The sequence below is a fragment of the Periophthalmus magnuspinnatus genome, chromosome 23 (genome assembly GCF_009829125.3).
Source record: "Periophthalmus magnuspinnatus isolate fPerMag1 chromosome 23, fPerMag1.2.pri, whole genome shotgun sequence".
NCBI classification, from domain to species: domain Eukaryota; kingdom Metazoa; phylum Chordata; class Actinopteri; order Gobiiformes; family Gobiidae; genus Periophthalmus; species Periophthalmus magnuspinnatus.
Window position 1 is genome coordinate 22840823 of NC_047148.1, and position 21226 is coordinate 22862048.

The 21226-nt window shown below is 43.5% G+C and overlaps 1 protein-coding gene across 2 annotated transcripts; it reads left to right on the plus strand.

Annotated features, from left to right (window-relative positions):
- The first annotated feature begins 1104 nt into the window (after positions 1–1104).
- Positions 1105–7752, plus strand: tbx3a (T-box transcription factor 3a). 2 transcript variants are annotated; one of them, XM_033990125.2, is made up of 7 exons: positions 1105–2154; positions 2813–3095; positions 3479–3625; positions 4136–4212; positions 4438–4595; positions 4751–5388; positions 6262–7752. In XM_033990125.2, the coding sequence occupies exons 1-7, from the start codon at positions 1763–1765 to the stop codon at positions 6691–6693; spliced, it is 2127 nt and encodes a 708-aa protein (XP_033846016.1). In that variant the 5' UTR covers positions 1105–1762; the 3' UTR covers positions 6694–7752. The 2 variants fall into 2 exon arrangements, with proteins under 2 accessions (XP_033846016.1, XP_033846017.1); XM_033990126.2 differs by having other exon boundaries at positions 2813–3080; positions 6262–7751.
- The last annotated feature ends 13474 nt before the right edge of the window (positions 7753–21226 follow it).

Below are 21226 nucleotides of genomic sequence, written 5' to 3' on the forward strand. Positions count from 1 at the left end.
CACAGGTTGCACTTTCATGGATGGGCAGTGTCTGAGATGCCACAGTTTAGCCTCTAGTTTACTTGTGAATCTGGGGTTAAATACTATTTTTAAAACACACTGGAAACGCAGAATGTTTTTGTGCGCAGGCGTTTTCACCTGTGGAGAAATGAAACCAATGGAACCGTTTTACGCACCGTGATCATCGTTTTACGCACGGTGACCATCCACAGATCTCTGCACAAAATGTGACAATACACTTTTATTTTTACATTATATTTACATTTAGATTTTTTAAAGGTGTAAATGCGTTGATTAAAAATGTAAAAAAAATGTAAAAACAATCATTTAAATTCAGGCCGACGTCCAAACGCGCAGAAATAACAGTTGCGCAAAAATAAAACTTGTGCCAAAAATGATGCGCACGTGGGTTTGTGTTTTTTTTTTTTTAAATTAAGAAACTACTTTTACATCCAGGATAAATGTAACAAGAAGAGCTCGTTATACAAAAATCATAAACAAAAGGATGAAATTTGACAGGATTTTACGCGCGTGATGTGCCAAATCAAACCAAAAATGGCACGAAGAAAGAGAAAGCGCACAACAACAACAACAACAACAACAAGAACACAACATGAGCCACACCACAGCGCGCTACGAAACCACGCGGCTTTTAGTCAGAAAGTTCAGAAGAACTGCAGCCTGCTCTGTGTGGTTCGTGAGAGTGGGACGTGAGAAGCAGCGCAGGAGCGGACCTTCCCCCAGAGAAGCTCCCCGCGCGCCCCGCTCTGCCCCGCTCTTCCCCGCGCGCCCAGCCCCTCTGCCCCGCGCGCCCCGTCCCTCTGCCCCGCGCGCCCCGTCCCTCTGCCCCGTCCCTCTGTGTCTCTGCGCGGCCCAGAGCGCAGCTTCTCTAACGATGTTGACATTTTCACACAACAGAGACTTGGGCAGGGTGGTGTTTCACGGCAAACCCTTTTGAGTTTCCAAACACCTTTTTATAAGTCTGAAGCCTGTCCCCTCCACCCGACCTGTTAAAACCACGCCTACACAACCACACAATTGGTCCGAAAGCGTCAAAGAGCCAATCAAACGTAGCGCTGCTGCTGCTCGTAACACGCAACACATCCATACAGTATGAAGCCCAATGGGCCACAGAGGCGCTAGGAAAATCACGGAGCTGGGACCTTACCACCTCTCTCTCTGGCCGTCAGCGGACTCCTTCTCTGCGCACGTCCTCCTCTGAAATGTGTGCGCGCACTCTGCTCGGAGCAGGACAACAGCGCGCGTGTGTGTGAGAGGGTGAGGGCTTCTCCGCAGTTACAGGCTGAGGATTATTCAGCGCTATAGAAATATTTCAGCACGTCGCCTTCGCCGCGGACACGGGCCAATAAGAAGCTGCTTTTTAGCAGGAATGCAGCTTCAGTAAACAGCGCGGGGGAGGACGAGCACAGCGGCTAATTGAGAGACCAGTCCAAGTTGGTTTAATTCGATCCATGTTCACGACGCAGCCACAGACACTGAGAGGTGTCCAGCCTCGACAGAGAACTGCCTCTGCCTGAGATTCATGGGAGATTTTTTCACTGCGGACACTTGTAAACTCCACCAGGTCACATTTTTACAGCACGGACTTTTACCAAAGTGGATACGACTCACTGCAACTTTCAAGAAGGAAATTTAAGCTAACTGCTTTTATTTTAATTCATTTTCATTTGTGTTGTGCCTCAGCTGTACAAACATTCTCTCTTTAACTACACCAACGTCTCCATTTATTGACTGCTCCTGGATGAACTTCCTGATGAGAGATCCAGTCATACAGGGATCAAATATGGCATATCACCCATTTATACCTCACCGGGGTCCAGAGTTTGCCATGAGTGCAATGCTCGGTCACCAGCCTCCTTTCTTCCCGGCGCTGGCGCTTCCTCCCAGCGGCTCCTTGTCTCTGCCGGGCGCGCTGGGGAAACCCATCATGGAGCAGCTGATGGGCGCCGCGGAGAGCGGCCTGCACTTCTCTTCTCTGGGACACCAGGCTGCAGCCGCGCACCTCCGGCCCCTCAAGACTCTGGAGCCTGAAGAGGAGGTGGAAGACGACCCCAAAGTGCATCTGGAAGCCAAGGAGCTGTGGGAGCTGTTCCACAAGAAAGGCACAGAGATGGTGATCACCAAATCCGGAAGGTGTGTGTGAGTGTGAGAGAGTGTGTGTGAGAGAGAGAGTGTGTGTGTGTGCGGAAAACACAAAACTACAGTGTTTACATTCGGCCTAAATGTTAAATCTACACAATATTAAAGACGTGACGTGGCACAGTTGAGTTACTTTTACTTTTAATCCAAATGTGTCTGATCCACGCGCGCAGCCTGAGCCTCAAATGTTTAAAGTTTAAACACAAATTTAAACAAAGGCACGCGAGGCTTCAAAAATAATACTTTTGTTTTAATTATAACCCAAGAAAACAGAAATCAGATCAAATATATTTTATAAAAGGAGAGTGTGTTTAGAAAATGTAAATTGTTGTTGGTGAATTTTCAAAATGTGGTTTTAAAAAAGTCAAGAGTAAAATAAAAGTCACGTTATTAAAATAAACATTTGGAATAAAAAGACTAAAACATGTTTAAACTAAATAAACAGTTTGTGATTTATTATTGTCAAAGTTTGAGTTCGATTTTAAATTTAGCAACAGCAAAAAATAAAATGTTTCACTCGAAAGTTTTAGTTTAGGTTTGATTTAAAAAAACAAAAATAGAGAGAAATAAAAGTGCCACATTTCAAACTGTGACTGGACTGAATTGTGTCAGTTTGGACAGAGGAGCCTCACACACTTTCCCTTTGTCACAGGAGAATGTTCCCTCCGTTCAAGGTGCGCTGCTCGGGGCTGGACAAAAAGGCCAAATACATTTTACTCATGGACATTGTGGCGGCGGACGACTGTCGGTACAAGTTCCACAACTCGCGCTGGATGGTGGCGGGAAAGGCCGACCCCGAGATGCCCAAAAGGATGTACATCCACCCGGACAGTCCCGCCACAGGAGAGCAGTGGATGTCCAAAGTGGTCAATTTTCACAAACTCAAACTGACCAATAACATCTCAGACAAGCATGGATTTGTAAGTTCCACTAATGTATGTCAATTTTCTATTTCTCACCTTTATCACATTATCACATGTTTATTCAGGCTCAAATGTTTAGATTTACACAAAACATAGAAACTGTTGTGTGTTTAAAGTGCAGCCTGTGCGTTTTGTGTGTTTTGTGTGTTTTGTGTGTTTTGTGTGTTTTGTGTATTTGCACAGAACAGTTTTACACTTTAAAAGTGTAAATGTGATGAAAGTCTCTGATGTTTAGTTCTTTGTCTTTTTGCTAAACTTCAGTTTCAATTAGGTTGAATTCATTTAAGTGGCTTTGAGTTGATCCTATATAATCTTGGATTTAAACAGCAGTTGTGATGTTGGAGGAGCACAGGGGCTTTTCCTTCATGTGTGTGTTGTGTTTTTGTGTTTTTCAGACCATCTTAAACTCGATGCATAAATACCAGCCGCGTTTTCACATCGTGCGCGCTAATGACATCCTCAAACTGCCCTACAGCACCTTCAGAACCTACGTGTTCCCAGAGACTGACTTCATCGCAGTGACTGCGTATCAAAATGACAAGGTATGAGACATAACGTGTGCGCTTTTGGCGCTGTGCGTTTTGCCCTTGTGTGTTTGTCTCTGCGCCTTTTTCACTCAGTGAAATGTGAAAGTCGCGCTGTTTACTGAGGCTTTGAGGGGTTTTACTAAAGGGATAATTTTGTCTATTCAGCAAATCATATTTGTAAGGCAAAGCCAGGCTGGATACTTCACTTTTATTTAATCACGTGGAAAGGATTTGGCGCAAACCCAGACTTTGTTGCTATGCGTCTGTGGAAGAGCAGAGAAAAAGGGGCAACACTGCACGCTCCAGTGGAGAAAAAGAAAGTGTGCAGAGCTTTTAGCTGGTCCTAACTGCACTGTCAACCCCGTCACACTGCGCACAGTGCGCACAGGGGCCACGCTCCTGCGCACATTTGCACAGATCAGGAAGAAAAGTTTCAAAAGAAAAAATAAATAAAACGCATTTATTCAGTTGTTTTTTTTTATCCGCACGTTTAAAAGCTGAAGTGTTTGTGTTTGTTGTTTTCAGATAACTCAGCTCAAAATTGATCATAATCCGTTTGCAAAAGGATTTCGGGACACGGGCAACGGCAGAAGAGAAAAAAGGTAAGAAGAAAAATGAGCACATTTAAGGAGAGGTTTTTATTTGTAAAGTTGTGAGTTTAAAGGACGAGGGGCTGCGGCCTCGTTATGACATAATATAAATGTAGCTCATGTAAAAGGTTCGTAAACGCCCCTGACGTCGTGTTCTCACCTGCAGCTCGTGTCTTTAAGCCCCACATGAGCCGCGGTGTTTGGGGGCTGCTTAATAATGTGCGTCCTTGTGCGCAGGAAACAGCTGGCGCTGCAGTCCATGCGCTCCTACGAGGACCAGCAGAAAAAGGACAACGGCGCATCAGACGAGTCCTCGGGGGAGCAGCCGTCCTTTAAGTGCTTTGGCCAGGCCTCGTCCCCCGCCGTGTCCACCGTGGGCCCCCCACATGTCAAAGGTATGTGCGCAAAAGAGCAAGAGCTGCGCCATTTTGTCCTGTTTATTTTATAACAAGTGTCTCAGACGTGACCCTCTGACTTCACTTTAATTTGACTTGTAGAGTTAATGTGAGGGTCAGAAACACGAGGCTCAGACTCTACCTTTTATTTTTAGATTTCGGTGACAGTGATGAGGACAGTGATGACGACAGCAAAGATGGACATCTCAAAGATGGACCCGACTCCAATAAGATCTCCACCACCACAGAGGACAGAGAGCACGAGCCCAGCCCCCCCAAGTGCAACCATTTCACCAACAGTGACTCCAGCAGCAGAGCGCGCGATGCGGGCTCCAGGACTGAGAAAAGTCAGGCTGATTCTCGGCAGAGCCCGGTCACCGTCATCTCCAGCACCACGCGCTCTGCGGAGGACATGAAAAGCCCCAACCTGGAGCAGGCCAAGGCGGAGGAGTGCCGCTCTCTGAAGGACAGTTTTCTGCCTTTGACCGTCCAGACGGACAGTGCGCACCTGGGCCACGGTCACTTGCATAACTTTGGATTTCCTCCGGGCCTCACGGGACAGCAGTTCTTTAATCACATCGGGAACGCGCACCCGTTCCTGTTGCATCCGGGTCAGTTCAACATGGGCAGCGCGTTCTCAAACATGGCCGCGGGCATGGGGCCCCTCCTGGCGGCGGTGTCCTCTGCAGGAGTCAGCACCATGGACACGACCAGCATGGCCTCGCCCCCGCAAAGCCTGACGGGAACACCGGGCCTGCCGTTCCATCTGCAGCAGCACGTCTTGGCATCTCAGGTAAAACCAGTTCGTCTCAAATCACGAGGCCTCAGAGCCTCCTGAGGTATTTGTGTGGCTCAGGTCCAAACGATGTCATTTGGGTTGGCATAAGGAAACTGTGTGTTTGTGTGACCGCGTGCACATATGTGACCACGTGCACATATGTGACCACGTGCACATACGTGACCACGTGCACATACGTGACCACGTGCACATACGTGACCACGTGCACATACGTGACCACGTGCACATATGTGACCACGTGCACATATGGACTCAGGGCTCAACATTTGACTATTTAAGGAAACACTGGGGCGTTAAAGCTCGTGTTTTTAAATCTGTTTACGCAGAACAACAATGAGTCTGAGTCTGTTGTTTTAATAAAACTGCGCTGTTCTCAAAGAATAACTACAACAAAAACACAAAAACTATTGTGTTTATTGAAGCAAAAAAGCTCCACGTGTCCAGAGTTAAACTGAATTATTTGGAGACAATAAGTGACGCTGTGGTCTGTGTGTGTTTCTTCCTCTGCGCAGCCTTTTTAAAGCCTCTCTTCTGTACATTTGTGTGTTTCTTCCTCTCTTCTGTACATTTGTGTGTTTCATCCTCTCTTCTGTACATTTGTGTGTTTCTTCCTCTCTTCTGTACATTTGTGTTTCTTCCTCTCTTCTGTACATTTGTGTGTTTCTTCCTCTCTTCTGTACATTTGTGTTTCTTCCTCTCTTCTGTACATTTGTGTGTTTCTTCCTCTCTTCTGTACATTTGTGTGTTTCTTCCTCTCTTCTGTACATTTGTGTGTTTCATCCTCTCTTCTGTACATTTGTGTGTTTCTTCCTCTCTTCTGTACATTTGTGTGTTTCATCCTCTCTTCTGTACACTTGTGTGTTCCAGGGCCTGGCCATGTCTCCTTTCGGCGGTCTGTTTCCTTATCCTTACACATACATGGCCGCTGCGGCCGCGGCCTCCTCCGCAGCCTCCTCCTCTGTGCACAGACACCCGCTCCTGAGCGCAGTGCGCCCCAGACTCAGGTATAGTCCGTACTCTCTGCCCATGACGACACCGGACAGCACGCTCCTGACCACGGCCATGCCCTCTCTGTCCGGCGGAGGCTCTGAGCTCAAAGCCAGCAGCCCCTCCGCGGTGACGCTGGACTCTACTTCAGAAGTGACCAGTCATTCGTCCACTATCTCCTCAGGCTCCGTGTCACTGTCTCCAAAGACTCTGTCCTCAGAGAAGGACGCAGCGAACGAGCTGCAGAGCATCCAGCGCCTGGTCAGCGGCCTGGACTCGAGTCAGGACCGGCCCAGGAGCGGCTCTCCATAGGGTCCACGGGAAACACTATGATGTTTTGTTGTTGCTTTTGGAAGATGAAGATTTTAGGACATATTTAGATGAACACCAGTAAAAAAACAAACTATTAACTGTTTTATTTTCTGAAATGCACTTTGGTTAAACACTCTATGTTTATGATTTGTTAAATTAAACCACAGTTTCTTGTCATTTGAATACCATAGAAGTATTGGATGTCAGAGGCCTACGACTTGTTGGGGTGAACCTGCTGCTTTGTCCTTCAGACCTGCGCGTAAATGGGTTGTGTTTGTGCGTTTGTTCGTTGGTCCCACATTTAAACTCTGCTGTATCTCAGTGGCATAAGACGCTGCATGTCCCTAAACTTTACAAAGATCCTTTTACTTTACAAACATTGTCCTTTTTTTATTTCTAATTGGTGACTAAAGTCGTAGCTGCGCACGCGCCTGATGCAAAGGGAAGCAAACAATAAACAGAGTAAATGAAGTATTGAATATTGGTGTAAATAAGGATAAATAAAATATTTATGTAATTATTTCATATTGTTATTGCGTGTAAATACAACAAGTAGTATGTTTTTAGGGATCAGTTTAATTTATTGTTGATATAGGCCGACCTGTGTAAAGATCATTGTGGGGTTATATTTTTGCCACTTACATTTATTCCCTCCTCTTTTTCAAATGGACTTGAATCCCCCTGAGCCCCTCACTCTTTGTGCCATTGTGTCCCACGTGTTTTTGTGCGTAAAGTTCTACTGTTTCCAAACGCACTGCACCGATGGCTCCAGAAAATCCACGTTGAATCAGGTCAAACGCACTATTTTATTTTATTTTCCAAACAAGGTAAATCTGCCGCATAAATAAACCGGAGGGGTCTTAGTTTCATGATGGTTTCGTTGCTTCAGATTCTGTCTCGTTTACATCTCGTGATCTTGAACGTTTCAATAAAACATTCAAATGTAACTGTGCCAGTCGATCTGTGTTTATTTTATCAAAAGACAAAGACAAGTCCAAGAAACTGTGGCCCCGCAGAGTCTGAAGAGGATCCCCGCGCGCAAAGACTCAGAGACTCAGAGACTCAGAGACTCAGAGACTCAGACTCAGAGACTCAGAGACTCAGACTCAGAGATGGAGGCGTCTTCAGTCTGACTCTGTTAAACTCCAGGACGCTCACACTCCTGACACAGGGGAGTTTGGAGCATTGATTGTGTTTAGGACTAATCTGTTGAATTGCCTCGTGTGGAATGCGCCTCCGCACATGACCCGCCGCAAAGCCACAGAAACAACTTGCTTATTGTTTTATAACTCTTCGTGTCGCGAGTTTATCAAAGTCATATCTTTATTTGTGTATTGTCTGGTTAATGTGTAGCTGCCAGTCGCGGGAGGAGAGATACAGAAATGACACGCGCTGTCTCCATATGAGAGTCTTATTGCGCACCTGGCGCCTCCGCGGCCCTATCTGCGCTTTTATGGCACGAAAGGCGACGATGGGTCTGTATTAACACAGGACGACGCCCCCCAGGGGCCGAGAGAGGCGAGATAAGACTCAGAGCAGAGATAAAGACGCGCGCAGACTCAGAAGAGCCGCACAGAAACACATGAAATAATGTACAAGAAAAAATATACAAGAATAAGAAAAAATATAAAAGAATACGAAATAATATAAAAGAATATGAAATAATGTACAAGAATAAGAAAAAATATACAAGAAATAAAGAAATAAATAAGAAATATTATCAAATAAAACGGAAAAAATAGGCCCGAGTCAGAGCAGAGGTCACCTGAGGTGTGTGTGTGTGTGTGGGTGTGTATATATATATATATATATATGGCTCTCTGTGTAGGTGTGTATGTATGTGGGGGTGTGTGTGTAGGGGTGTGTGTAGGTGGGTGTGGGTGTGTGTGTGTTTCATGTTAAATTGCATTTGTGTGTGAGCAAAATGTTTATTTTATTATTTAGTCTGTGGGACATGAGTCTGTGGGACATGAGTCTGTGGGACATGAGTCTGTGGGACATGAGTCTGTGGGACATGAGTCTGTTCTGTGCAGGTTGAGTTTCTTGTGTTACAAACGCACCATCTAGTGGCAAAAAATGGGAAAACACTTTCTTTTCTTTTCTTTTCTTTTCTTTTTTTTGAGAATGACTTTGAACAGTGACTTTAACAAACCGACAGTAAATGTGTCTAAAGTGAAACTCTGGAATCACAAAAGTCAAGAGACAAAGAGTCTGGACCAGACTGACCTGACTCAGAGAAACAGAACATCAGGAGAACATCAGAGTAAAGTCCAGAGTAAAGTCCAGAGTAAAGTCCAGAGTAAAGTCCAGAGTAAAGCTGTGAGCAGAGGCTCCAGAGCCGCTGAGTCTTTGTGTTTCTGTGTCACTGGATCAGTTTGTGGAGGATCAGTTTAGGTGAGGATCAGTTTCATTAATCCAAACGTGTTTTGGCGCAGTATTTACTCTGTGTGTTTTTTCTTTATCATTAACTCGGGGCATAAGTTCAGACACGATCTGTGCTGCGTAATGCGCCTTTAATGCGCCTTTAATGCGCCTTTAATGCGCCTTTAATGCGCCTTTACGCACAGGAGGAGCGCGTGTGCGTGACAGGCGCATATCTGCTGGAATCATCGTTCTTCTAATAGGCATCGTTCTCAAATAAAATCTCTGCTTGTTCTACAGGCGACAGTGAATCAAAAGCCCCAATTAAGGCTCCTATAGACGAGCTGCGCAGCTCAGGACATGACTCTGTTTGTGGTTCACATTCCAGTTCCTGAGGTTTCAGATTAAAAGAAAAAAAGGTTTATCTTCCATTTTCCATTAACAGCTCTCACCCACTGACGCACACAGTTTGACATCAGCTTCAGACAATAACACCTCAAGGCACAAGTGCAATTTAACATGAAGCCCTGCTGTTTCAGAGCAGAGTATTTATTTATTTATTTATTTTATTTTATTTTTTAAAATTTATTTATTTATTTATTTATTTATTTATTTATTTATTTATTTATTTATTTATTTATTTATTTATTTATTTATTTATTTATTTATTTATTTATTTATTTGTTCATTCATTTTTTATTTATTTTATTTGTATTTTATTTTTATTTTTTTAACCAGGACAACCTCACTGAGATTAAAAACCTCTTTTCCAGGAGTGTCCTGATGCACATGCGCCAGTGGGACTGTGGATGAGCCACATAAAAACATAAAACTCCTCCACAGGGTCATGTGTCTCATGTTCACACAGTTTCATTTTGCTGAGTTAAAGTTGTGTGGTTTAATGAGCTGGTGGCGCCCTCTAGCGCCGCCTCTGCGCCAGTGCACTTGACTGTTGGACTGTGGGGTTTGGGTGAAGTGTTTATAATAAACACTCGAGGCTTTTATCTGTGTTTGTCCTGAGATCAGGGACAGAACAGTCAAAACACTCAAACATCATTTAAATAAAGAACATTTCAAATACAACACAGTGAGAAAAAAACACTTTATAATCATTTAAAATCTGTTTAAGTTTGATGGAAACAGATGAACTGAAAAAACAAAAAAAGGTAAAATAAGATCATTTCTTTGGGCTTTTATTGTGGGTTTGATTCACTTGTTCCATCCCACGTGTTTCTCTGTGTTTGTTTTGGCTAAAGTCAAGAACCAACTGCACATCAAAGGAACGTGACGCAGAAGTGTAAATCAGCCCTGGGATTGTGTCAGTTATTAGTTGTTTGAACAAGTACACGCCTGGAAGCAGAGAAACTGTGAGAACTGCAGTCAGAGCGTGACTTGTGTGGGTTTAGTTACATTGTTCTGAGACACTCGCTGCTCCTCCGCATAGCTCCGTGTCACTGCGTCAGATTCTCCGTGTCTGCGGCTGTCAGCGCAGTGTCAGCGCAGTGTCAGCGCAGTCTGCGTGTGCGCCATGATGCCCTGCCCCGCGGCGCACTGCGGTAAAGTCTGATCCAGGACGAGACCCGACAAGACGCGCTGTCCTCAGCCTGACACAAGAGCAGTTTAGAGCCAAGTGTGTCCAAGTGTGTCCAAGTGTGTCCAAGGAAACGGAGGTTTATGAGGAAGATCGTGTAAAATAAATAAATAAATAAATAAAAATAAAAATATAGAAAAGAGAGATGTGTGATTATTTATGAGGAAGATCGTGTAAAAAAATAAATAAATAAATAAAAATAAAAATAAAAATATAGAAAAGAGAGATGTGTGATTATTTGTTTAAGATCATGTAAAAAAATAAAAATAAAAAAATAAAAAATAAATAAAATATAGAATAGAAAGATGTGTGATTATTTATGTGTAAGATCATGTAAAAAATAAATAATAAAAATAAATAAATAAAATATAGAAAAGAAAGATGTGTGATTTTTATGTTTAAGATCATGTAAAAAATAAATAATAAAATCAAATAAATAAATAAAAAATATAGAAAAGAGATGTGTGATTATTTATGTTTAAGATCATGTAAAAAATTAATAATAAAATAAAATAAATAAATAAAAATATATAGAAAAGAGAGGTGTGAATATTTATGTTTTAGATCATGTAAAAAAACTGCAGCATTTTTATAGAAAATAGAGATGTGCAATTATTTCTGTTTTAAGTCATGCAAAAATAAATAAAAATAAATTAATTAATAAAAAAAAATAGAAAATAGAGATTTGTAATTATTTCTGTTTTAGATCATGCAAAAAAAAAATAAAAATAAAATAAAATAAAAAAACAGTGTCTCTTCCAAACGCTGCAGCATTTTTATACGAAAAGACGAAGTTTAAATCTGTCACTGGACAAACTGTTGTAGGAGTAAATTGTCGCTGCTTCTTCACTTCTGGTCAGATTACTGCTGGACCATCTATTGTTCTCTTTGTTTCTGTTTGTTTTGGGTCTGAGGATGGAGTTATAGACGGGGGAGAGATGATGTTTCAGGCTCCATTTTTGTTTAACCCTTTAAGGACTGAGCACATTTTAGACCAGCACAGCTCACACAGACGTTTATTATTTATTTAGCCATAAAAATCATATCTCTATTTTACACATCCATTTGTATTTTTTTCTTTCACGCAACAAATAAGTGACTGGGAAAACCCCGGCGGCATCTGCGCTCTCATTCGTCACCTTCGAGGGACAACGCAGGCAGATTACAAGATTAAAAGACGCCGTTTGAATTTACATGAAGTACGATCGCGCTTTAGGGTTAAGGAAGGATTCTCTCAAAACATTTCTCTTTTCTGTGGCTCAGATCTGAACCTCACTCTGTTCAAAGGAGAGTTTAGTGTTTTTGAGATGGACATGAACAGCAGACTGTGGTCCTGAGCTGCTCTCTCTCGGTGTCGTGTTTAGTTTTAATTCAGTTTTTGTCTTAAAGTGTTTGTAGGTTTGAAAAAGACGATAATCTTTCCTTCTCGGTTCAAATTCGCTGTTGTCCTGGTTCTTTTTTTGTTTTTTTTTTCACTCTCTTAGATCTCCTGAAGGTTTATTTTGGATTTTCATGAGCAAAAAGAGTTGTTCCTCCTTCACTTTTCCCTCTGTGTTTGTGCGTACAACTTCCTCACAGCGAAACATCTTCACTCCTGCGACGATTAGTCCAGTTGACAGATTTAAATAACGTGTCTAGTCTTGAGAGGGAGGGCATCCGGTGTAAAAATGAGCCATAAGATCATGTAAAAAAAATTTAAAATAAAAAAAATATATAGAAAAGAGAGATGTGTGATTATTTATGCTTAAGATCATGTAAAAAAAATTATTAATTAATTTAAAATATATAGAAAAGAGATGTGTGATTATTTATGCTTAAGATTATGTAAAAAATAAATAAATAAATAAAAATACAGAAAAGAGATGTGTGATTATTTATGTGTAAGATCATGTAAAAAAAAATTTAAAAAAAAAAAAAAAAAATTAAAAATATAGAAAAGAGAGATGTGTGATTATTTATGCTTAAGATCATGTAAAAAACAAAAAACTAAAAAAATAAATAAACATAGAACATGACTGTGCCACTGTGGTCCCTCCTGAAGAACAAACAGCAGATAATAGAAATGTGTCTGTTTTGGTTCTGATGCAACAAAATCAGAAGGAAAACTCCAAAAATGCAGGTTAAAACGTGTCGTACAGGAGCAGGAGAGCGTTTCAGCTTCGTCCTAAAAACAAACAGCTTTTATGTGATGTTTTCAGATTAAAAACCTTCTCTTCTCGCTGTGTGGCCTGTGATTTTAGCTCCACACATGAAGGACGGGCACATTGTTTTGGATGGAAACCGCTGATTCCTCGCGTCTTCTTCTAAGTAGTTTCTTTAGATTCTTTTCACTCAGAGGTTCGTCTTAAGGAGCAGCTCAGACCCAAAGCCACAGGATCCTCCGCCTGAAAGAACGAGCTTCATCTGCAGCACAAATGAGCTGTGAGGACGAAGAGACGACAACACGGACTCTTTTTACACAGCTAATAGTCTCCAGCATCACGGACACTTCATCCACAAGCACAGCCTGGAAGATTAGAGACGCACAGAGGGAACACACAGAGGGAAGGAACAGAGGGAACACAGAGGGAAGGAACAGAGGGAACACACAGAGGGAACACTTCATCCACAAGCACAGCCTGGAAGATTAGAGACGCACAGAGGGAACGGAACACACAGAGGGAAAACAGAGGGAACACAGAGGGAACACACAGAGGGAACACACAGAGGGTAAACAGAGGGAACACAGAGGGAACACACAGAGGGAACACACAGAGGGAAAACACAGAGGGAACACTTCATCCACAAGCACAGCCTGGAAGATTAGAGACGCACAGAGGGAACAGAACACACAGAGGGAAGGAACAGAGGGAACACAGAGGGAACACACAGAGGGTAAACAGAGGGAAGGAACAGAGGGAACATACAGAGGGAAGGAACAGAGGGAACACACAGAGGGAACACTTCATCCACAACCGCAGCCTGGAAGATTAGAGACGCACAGAGGGAACGGAACACACAGAGGGAACACACAGAGGGAACGCACAGAGGGAAGGAACAGAGGGAAAACAGAGGGAAAACAGAGGGAACACACAAACGGAACACACAGAGAGGGAACATACAGAGGGAAGGAACAGAGGGAAGACACAGAGGGAACACACAGAGGGAACATACAGAGGGAAGGAACACACAGAGGGAACACACAGAGAGGGAACACACAGAGGGAAAACAGAGGGAATACACAGAGGGAAGACACAGAGGGAACACTTCATCCACAACCACAGCCTGGAAGATTAGAGACGCACAGAGGGAACACACAGAGGGAACACAGAGGGAAGGCACAGAGGGAAGGAACAGAGGGAAAACAGAGGGAATACAGAGGGAACACACAGAGGGAACACAGAGGGAACACACAGAGGGAACACACAGAGGGAAGGAACAGAGTGAACACACAGAGGGAAGGAACAGAGGGAAGGCACAGAGGGAACATACAGAGGGAACACTTCATCCAAAAGCACAGCCTGGAAGATTAGAGACGCACAGAGGGAACACAGAGGGAACACAGAGGGAACGGAACACACAGAGGGAAGGAACAGAGGGAACACAGAGGGAACATACAGAGGGAACGCAAAGAGGGAACGAACAGAGGGAACACAGAGGGAACGGAACACACAGAGGGAAAACAGAGGGAATACACAGAGGGAAGGAACAGAGAGAAGGCACAGAGAGAACACACAGAGGGAAAACAGAGGGAAGGAACAGAGGGAACATACAGAGGGAAAACATACAGAGGGAAAGCACAGAGGGAACGCATAAAAAGAAACACACAGAGGGAACACAGAGGGAATGAACAGAGGGAAGGCACAGAGGGAACATACAGAGGGAATACACAGAGGGAACATACAGAGGGAATGAACAGAGGGAACACACAGCGGGAACACACAGAAGGAATACAGAGGGAACGCACAGAGGGAACACACAGAGGGAACATAAAGAGGGAATACAAAGGGAACACACAGAGGGAATACAAAGGGAACACACAGAGGGAATACAGAGGGAACACACAGAGGGAAAACATAGAGGGAACATACAGAGGGAACGCACAGAGGGAACGCACAAAAGAAACACACAGAGGGAACACTTCATCCACAACCGCAGCCTGGAAGATTAGAGACGCACAAACGGAACGCACAGAGGGAAAACAGAGGGAAAACAGAGGGAACACACAGAGGGAACGTACAGAGGGAATGAACAGAGGGAACACACAGAAGGAAAACAGAGGGAAAACACAGAGGGAAAACAGAGGGAACACAAAGGGAACACACAGAGGGAACAAACTCTGTTTGACTCTGAGGTCCTGTCCTCTGTGTCTGACTCTGAGGTCCTGTCTCTGTGTTTGACTCTGAGGTCCTGTCTCTGGGGTTAAAGTGAGATGTGAAGAGGGACTGAGACGGTCAGCGGGGCCGATGTCCAGGGCCGATGTCACAGACTGGCGGCCTCACCTCTGTCCGTCTGTCCCAGGGCGACTGTGGCTACAACAGTTTAACACCAAGAACAGAGCCACGAAGAGACGGCTCAGAGACTGAGAGTCTGAAACATGAGACAAGTGAAAAGGTCACACCAAAACTAAATATATATAATCTAATATAATCTGATATTAATCTGATATTAATCTGATATTAATCTGATATTAATCTGATATTAATCTGATATTAATCTGATATTAATCTGATAATAATCTGATATAATCTCATCACTGGCTCCACAGCTTCATTTCTCAAACGACACAAAGATCAGTGTCATTAAAGGCAGAGTTTCATCTCATTAACAGATATTGTAATGGAGATATTGTTTCTTGGAATATTCCACAGAATGGCATTTAATGTATCTGTCGCCATGGAGACAAGCAGCCAAATTACACGTCAGATCTGCAGCACATGTGTTTCAAGTTTTTGAGTAAAAAGAAGAAACAGATAAACAATAAATATGATGTTTTAACGATAAAACGCACGCACACACACACACACGTACACCGACACGCACACAGACACACACCCCGACACACACACGTACACAGACACGCACACCTACACACACACACAGACACACACACGCACCCCGACACACACAGACACACACGCACACGCGCGCACACACACACACACTGGGGTGAGTGTCTTGCCCGAGGACACACCCTGGAGTCACACCCTCAGCCTGAGGCTCAGTGGATCTGCTCCATGTTTATGTGGAGAGACAGGAAGACAGACAGGAAGACATAAAAACAGCAGAGATGAGGTCCCCAAACCGGACCCCCTCCGGTTCAGGGGCCGGAGGGGGTCCGGTTTGGGAACCACAGGATCTTATGTCGTCCTGATGCTTCGTGGAGTCAGGACCTGCAGCTCTGGGGCAGTTTGAGCCGAGTGTGAAGTGTCTGGGATGAGAATCGGCTCCTCCAAATCTGAGCCCATGGTCCTGGATCAGACAAAGGTGGCGCCCTCTGCAGGTGGAGGAGCTGAAGTGTCTCAGGGTCTTGTATCGACTGAGGATCAGCGTCTGCAGTGATGAGGTCAATGTATGGTCTGATGTGGTGAAGAAGGAGCTGACACACACAACCCCCTCTGTGTGTGTGTGGGGGGGGGGGGGGGGGGGTGCGCGTGTGTGTGTGTACCTCACACATATTTATTTGTGTACATTTAACAGCCTTGTTTATGTTGTGTATCTTGTGTAAATGTTGTTTATGTTGTGTATCTTGTGTAAATGTTTATGTTGTGTGTCTTGTGTAAATGTTTATGTTGTGTGTCTTGTGTAAATGTTTATGTTGTGTATCTTGTGTAAATGTTTATGTTGTGTATTTTGTGTGAACTTTCTGGACTTTAATGTGTTTGAAAACCTCATGATCCGAGTTCTGTGCTGCAGATTCAGATGTTTCCTCAGGAGCCTCGTCTTGTGTTTGAGATAATTATGACAGAAAATGTTCTATGTTTAAGATCCTGAACACGATCGACTCTGAAAATGAAGATCCCTGAACACGATTGACTCTGAAAACGATCGACTGAACACGATCGACTCTGAAAAGAAAGATCCTGAACACGATCGACTCTGAAAAAGAAGATCCCTGAACACGATCGACTCTGAAAACGAAGATCCTGAACACGATCGACTCTGAAAACGAAGATCCTGAACACGATCGGCTCTGAAAACGAAGATCCTGAACACGATCGGCTCTGAAAACGAAGATCCCTGAACACGATCAACTCTGAAAACAAAGATCCTGAACACGATCGACCTTGAAAACGAAAAACGAAGTTCCCTGAACACGATTGACTCTGAAAACAAAGATCCCTGAACACGATCGACTCTGAAAACGAAGATCCCTGAACACGATCAACTCTGAAAACGAAGATCCTGAACACGATCGGCTCTGAAAACGAAGATCCTGAACACGATCGGCTCTGAAAACGAAGATCCCTGAACACGATCGACTCTGAAAACAAAGATCCTGAACACGATCAACTCTGAAAACGAAGATCCTGAACACGATTGACTCTGAAAACGAAGATCCCTGAACACGATCAACTCTGAAAACAAAGATCCTGAACACGATCGACCTTGAAAACGAAAAACGAAGTTCCCTGAACACGATTGACTCTGAAAACAAAGATCCCTGAACACGATCGACTCTGAAAACGAAGATCCCTGAACACGATCAACTCTGAAAACGAAGATCCTGAACACGATCGGCTCTGAAAACGAAGATCCTGAACACGATCGGCTCTGAAAACGAAGATCCCTGAACACGATCGACTCTGAAAACAAAGATCCTGAACACGATCAACTCTGAAAACGAAGATCCTGAACACGATTGACTCTGAAAACAAAGATCCCTGAACACGATCGACTCTGAAAACGAAGATCCTGAACATGATCGACTCTGAAAACGAAGATCCTGAACACGATCAGTCCAGCTCTTAAACGCTCGTCTGTTTCTGCTGTTCTCTCCTCGTGCACGTCCTGGTTCCTGAGACGATAAGACCGAGGAAATACCACATTTACTTTTGCATTTCTGCTTTTGACAGGCTCATAATTTGTGCTTTTGAAGCCGTCAGAGTTTAAGGAGTTTGACCCGGCGGAGGTGCAGGCTGACGTCCCGCAGAACCGCACGGACCTCACATCTGAGTCTGAGGACCACCCCACGCGTTCCCCCGGTTTATTACTCTGAGTCACTGCAGGCCCTTCAGTTTACTCTCTTTAGGCTGGAGATTTCGCACGTTAGCTCCTCCAAAAAGCAACGAAACACCGAAAGACATTTAAAGAAGCACTGTGGGACATTTCTGGTGGAAGTTCTGATGTTTAACTTCAGGATGTTGAGTCTAAACTCTCATCAAACTCTTAAATCTTGAGTTTTTTTCCAGCTGTGGATGTTGTAGATCTGACTGTAACTTGGTCTGGGGGTAAGTGTAATGTCGACGGTGACATCTCCATGGAGACGAGCAGGTGGTGTGGAAAGTTACACGGTGCACCTTTAAGACGAGTGTTTTATTTATAAGGAGAATGAGACTGTATTCTCCCGGGACTGGGTGAAATCATCAGCTTTTTTGGACTGCGTAAGTGTGTGCGACTAAAAACAAACATTCTTCCACAAATAGACAACCTGGAAAATATTACGTGAAAATTCTCCCGTGGATGTTAAACCCACTCATGTGTCTGTGGGAGATTTGAGCTAAACTTATATCGGTGTTGAACATTCGTTGAGTTTTTTGACGAGCTCAGGATCTTAGATTTACACTGAAGTCGTGTATTTGTGGAAAATGCTTCACAATTTGGGATTTTAAAGGTGGAATTCTGACTCTGGACCAGCTCCTGAAGAGGAGGAGGAGGAGGAGGCAGTGTCTGTGTGTTTAATGTGAGCAGCAAGTCACCTGAGGAGGAGGAGGAGGAGGAGAAGAAGAAGGAGCAGAAGAAGGAGAACAACAAGAAGAAGAAGAAGAAGAAGGAGCAGAAGAAGAAGAAGAAGAAGGAGAAGGAGAAACAGAAGAAGAAGAAGAAGAAGCAGAAGAAGGAACAGAAGAAGAAGAAGAAGGAGAAGAAGGAACAGAAGAAGGAGAAGGAGAAACAGAAGAAGAAGAACAACAAGAAGAAGAAGAAGAAGAAGGAGCAGAAGAAGAAGAAGAAGAAGAAGGAGAAACAGAAGAAAAAGAAGAAGAAGCAGAAGAAGGAACAGAAGAAGAAGAAGAAGAAGAAGAAGCAGAAGAAGAAGAAGAAGCAGAAGAAGGAACAGAAGAAGAAGAAGAAGGAGAAGAAGCAGAAGAAGAAGAGCGCTGTGTTTTCCTAAAAATGGTCAGTCCTCTATATAAAACCTGCACAGATTTCATGAGGTGAATCAAAATGAATTGTTTCTCTTTGAAAAATACAATTAATATTAAATAAAATATTGACAAATGTGTCCAAATGTAAAGGCCGATGAAACATATGCACTTTGGGATTTTTCAGTCAGAATAACTGCTTTACTTTACTTTACTTTACTTTACTTTACTTTACTTTACTTTACTTTACTTTACTTTACTTTACTTTACTTTACTTTACTTTACTTTACTTTACTTTACTTTACTTTACGTCATTCAAGCAGCTGTTTGTGGTAAATCGTGTTTAAAAGTTAAAATGTCGGTTCATAACAATAAGCAGACTGTATCTGTAAATAAAATGGCACGTGCAGAAGGTCCATGTTCTGCAGATTTAAAATAAAAAGTTAAATGTTTTATTATTGTGATGGTGACGTGTGTTCAAAGCGCCACTAGAGGGAGCCACAGCGCCGCACATGACGCGTCTGTGGATCATGTTTGGATCTTTAAGCAGCAAAACTGAAGCAAAAACAGCACCAATACTTTAGTTTAGTAGAAATTGTGCTACGTATTAAATAAAATCACTTCTTCTAAATGATTTTTTAACTCATAAGACAATAATTATCACACTAATCCCAGGATGGAGGAAAAGGAGCCGTGGATGGAGCTGTGGGGGAGAAGAGGCTGGAGGAATGCGGTCCCCGTGTGTGATGTGATTGTTCGCAGAAATGTGTCAGCTCCACCAGCACCAGCCCGAGCCCACAGCCTCCTCAGGCCGCCGGGTCCTCCTCTGCGTCACTATGTGTGTGCCACCGCGTCGCCATGGCAGCACAGATACCGTATCAAGGCTTTAGAAGTGGGACAAGGGAAAACTCACGAGGCTCAGGGTGAAGGGGGAACAGGGAGTTCACAGGGCCTTGTGTGGCCAACAGAGACACTCTCCATATTTATCCACAGAGACTCGAGTTATGTCACCAGCTACAGTCCAGCAGAAAGGTTCCGTAGTGTCTAATTGTGCAGCTCATGGTATTAAACTGGAGTGAAATAAATCCAGTGTGGAATGAGGCAGAGCCACAGTCTGAAAACACAAAAGTGTGATGTTCTCTTTATGTTGGTCAGAAATAGTCCATTAAAGTCCAGGTCTGTCCAGAATCATCTGTGGCACCTGGAAAAGCTCTGACCTAAACCACAGTTCGTGTTTCTTTGTGTCCCTCCTCAGACCCGTGGAAGCCTCAGTCACAGCTGCTCTGGAGCTCGAGCTGCTGTTTCCTCCACGCGCCTCAGTGTTTGACACAGAGACATTTTCACCTGCTCCAGTTTGAACAGAGGACAGAGGACAGAGGACAGGAGGACAGGAGGACAGGGGGAAAGGAGGACAGGGGGACAGGAGGACAGAGAACAGAGGACAGGGGGACAGGGAGACAGGAGGACAGAGAACAGGAGGACAGGGGGACAGGGGGACAGGAGGACAGAGAACAGAGGACAGGAGGACAGAGGACAGAGGACACAGAGCTGCTCAGAGTCAAACTATGAAATAACTCACGTCCAAATAAAATTTGTCCAAATCAGAGGATTTGTCCACGGCGCGTAAAGACGCACGAGACACGAGGTGAGTGACACTGACTCTGTGTGTGTCTCTGTGTGTGACTCTGTGTGTGTCGGGGTGTGTGTGACTGTGTGTGTGACTGTGTGTGTGTCTGTGTGTGTGTCTGTGTGTGTGTGTCGGGGTGTGTGTGTCTGTGTGTGTGTGTCTGTGTGTGTGTGTGTCTGTGTGTGTCTCTGTGTATGTCTCTGTGTGTGTCTCTGTGTGTCTCTGTGTATGTCTCTGTGTGTGTCTCTGTGTGTGTCTGTGTGTGTCTCTGTGTGGACATGTCACAGGCCTAAACTCAGAAACGACATTTAAAATATATAATAGATATAAAATATCTAATATCTAATATATTTATGACGCGCGTGCGCGTGTCTCTGGAGCAGAGGGACATTTATTTATTTATTTACATTTGTATAAACTGTATTGATTTGATTTTGTTCATTTCCATTTGAGCCTAATTATTCTAAACTGATATTTATAACACACATTATACATTTACATTATATTATATGAGTTTATATTTGTATATATTTATATATTTTTGAATAATGTGGTGGAAATATCTCTCCATTTTTAATTTCTTGTTTTATTGTTTGTTTTAAAGTTTTGTTGCTGCTCACGCGCGTCTTTGGGACGAGGCCTTTATGTTTTTAATATTATTGTTTTATAGTT

Bases quoted from the DNA above. Each gene is read 5' to 3' on its own strand.
- tbx3a (XM_033990125.2), top strand. From the start codon at position 1,763: ATGAACTTCCTGATGAGAGATCCAGTCATACAGGGATCAAATATGGCA. The intron at 2,155-2,812 runs GTGTGTGTGAGT...CCTTTGTCACAG, and splicing joins GTGATCACCAAATCCGGAAG to GAGAATGTTCCCTCCGTTCA. The intron at 5,389-6,261 runs GTAAAACCAGTT...TGTGTGTTCCAG, and splicing joins AGCACGTCTTGGCATCTCAG to GGCCTGGCCATGTCTCCTTT.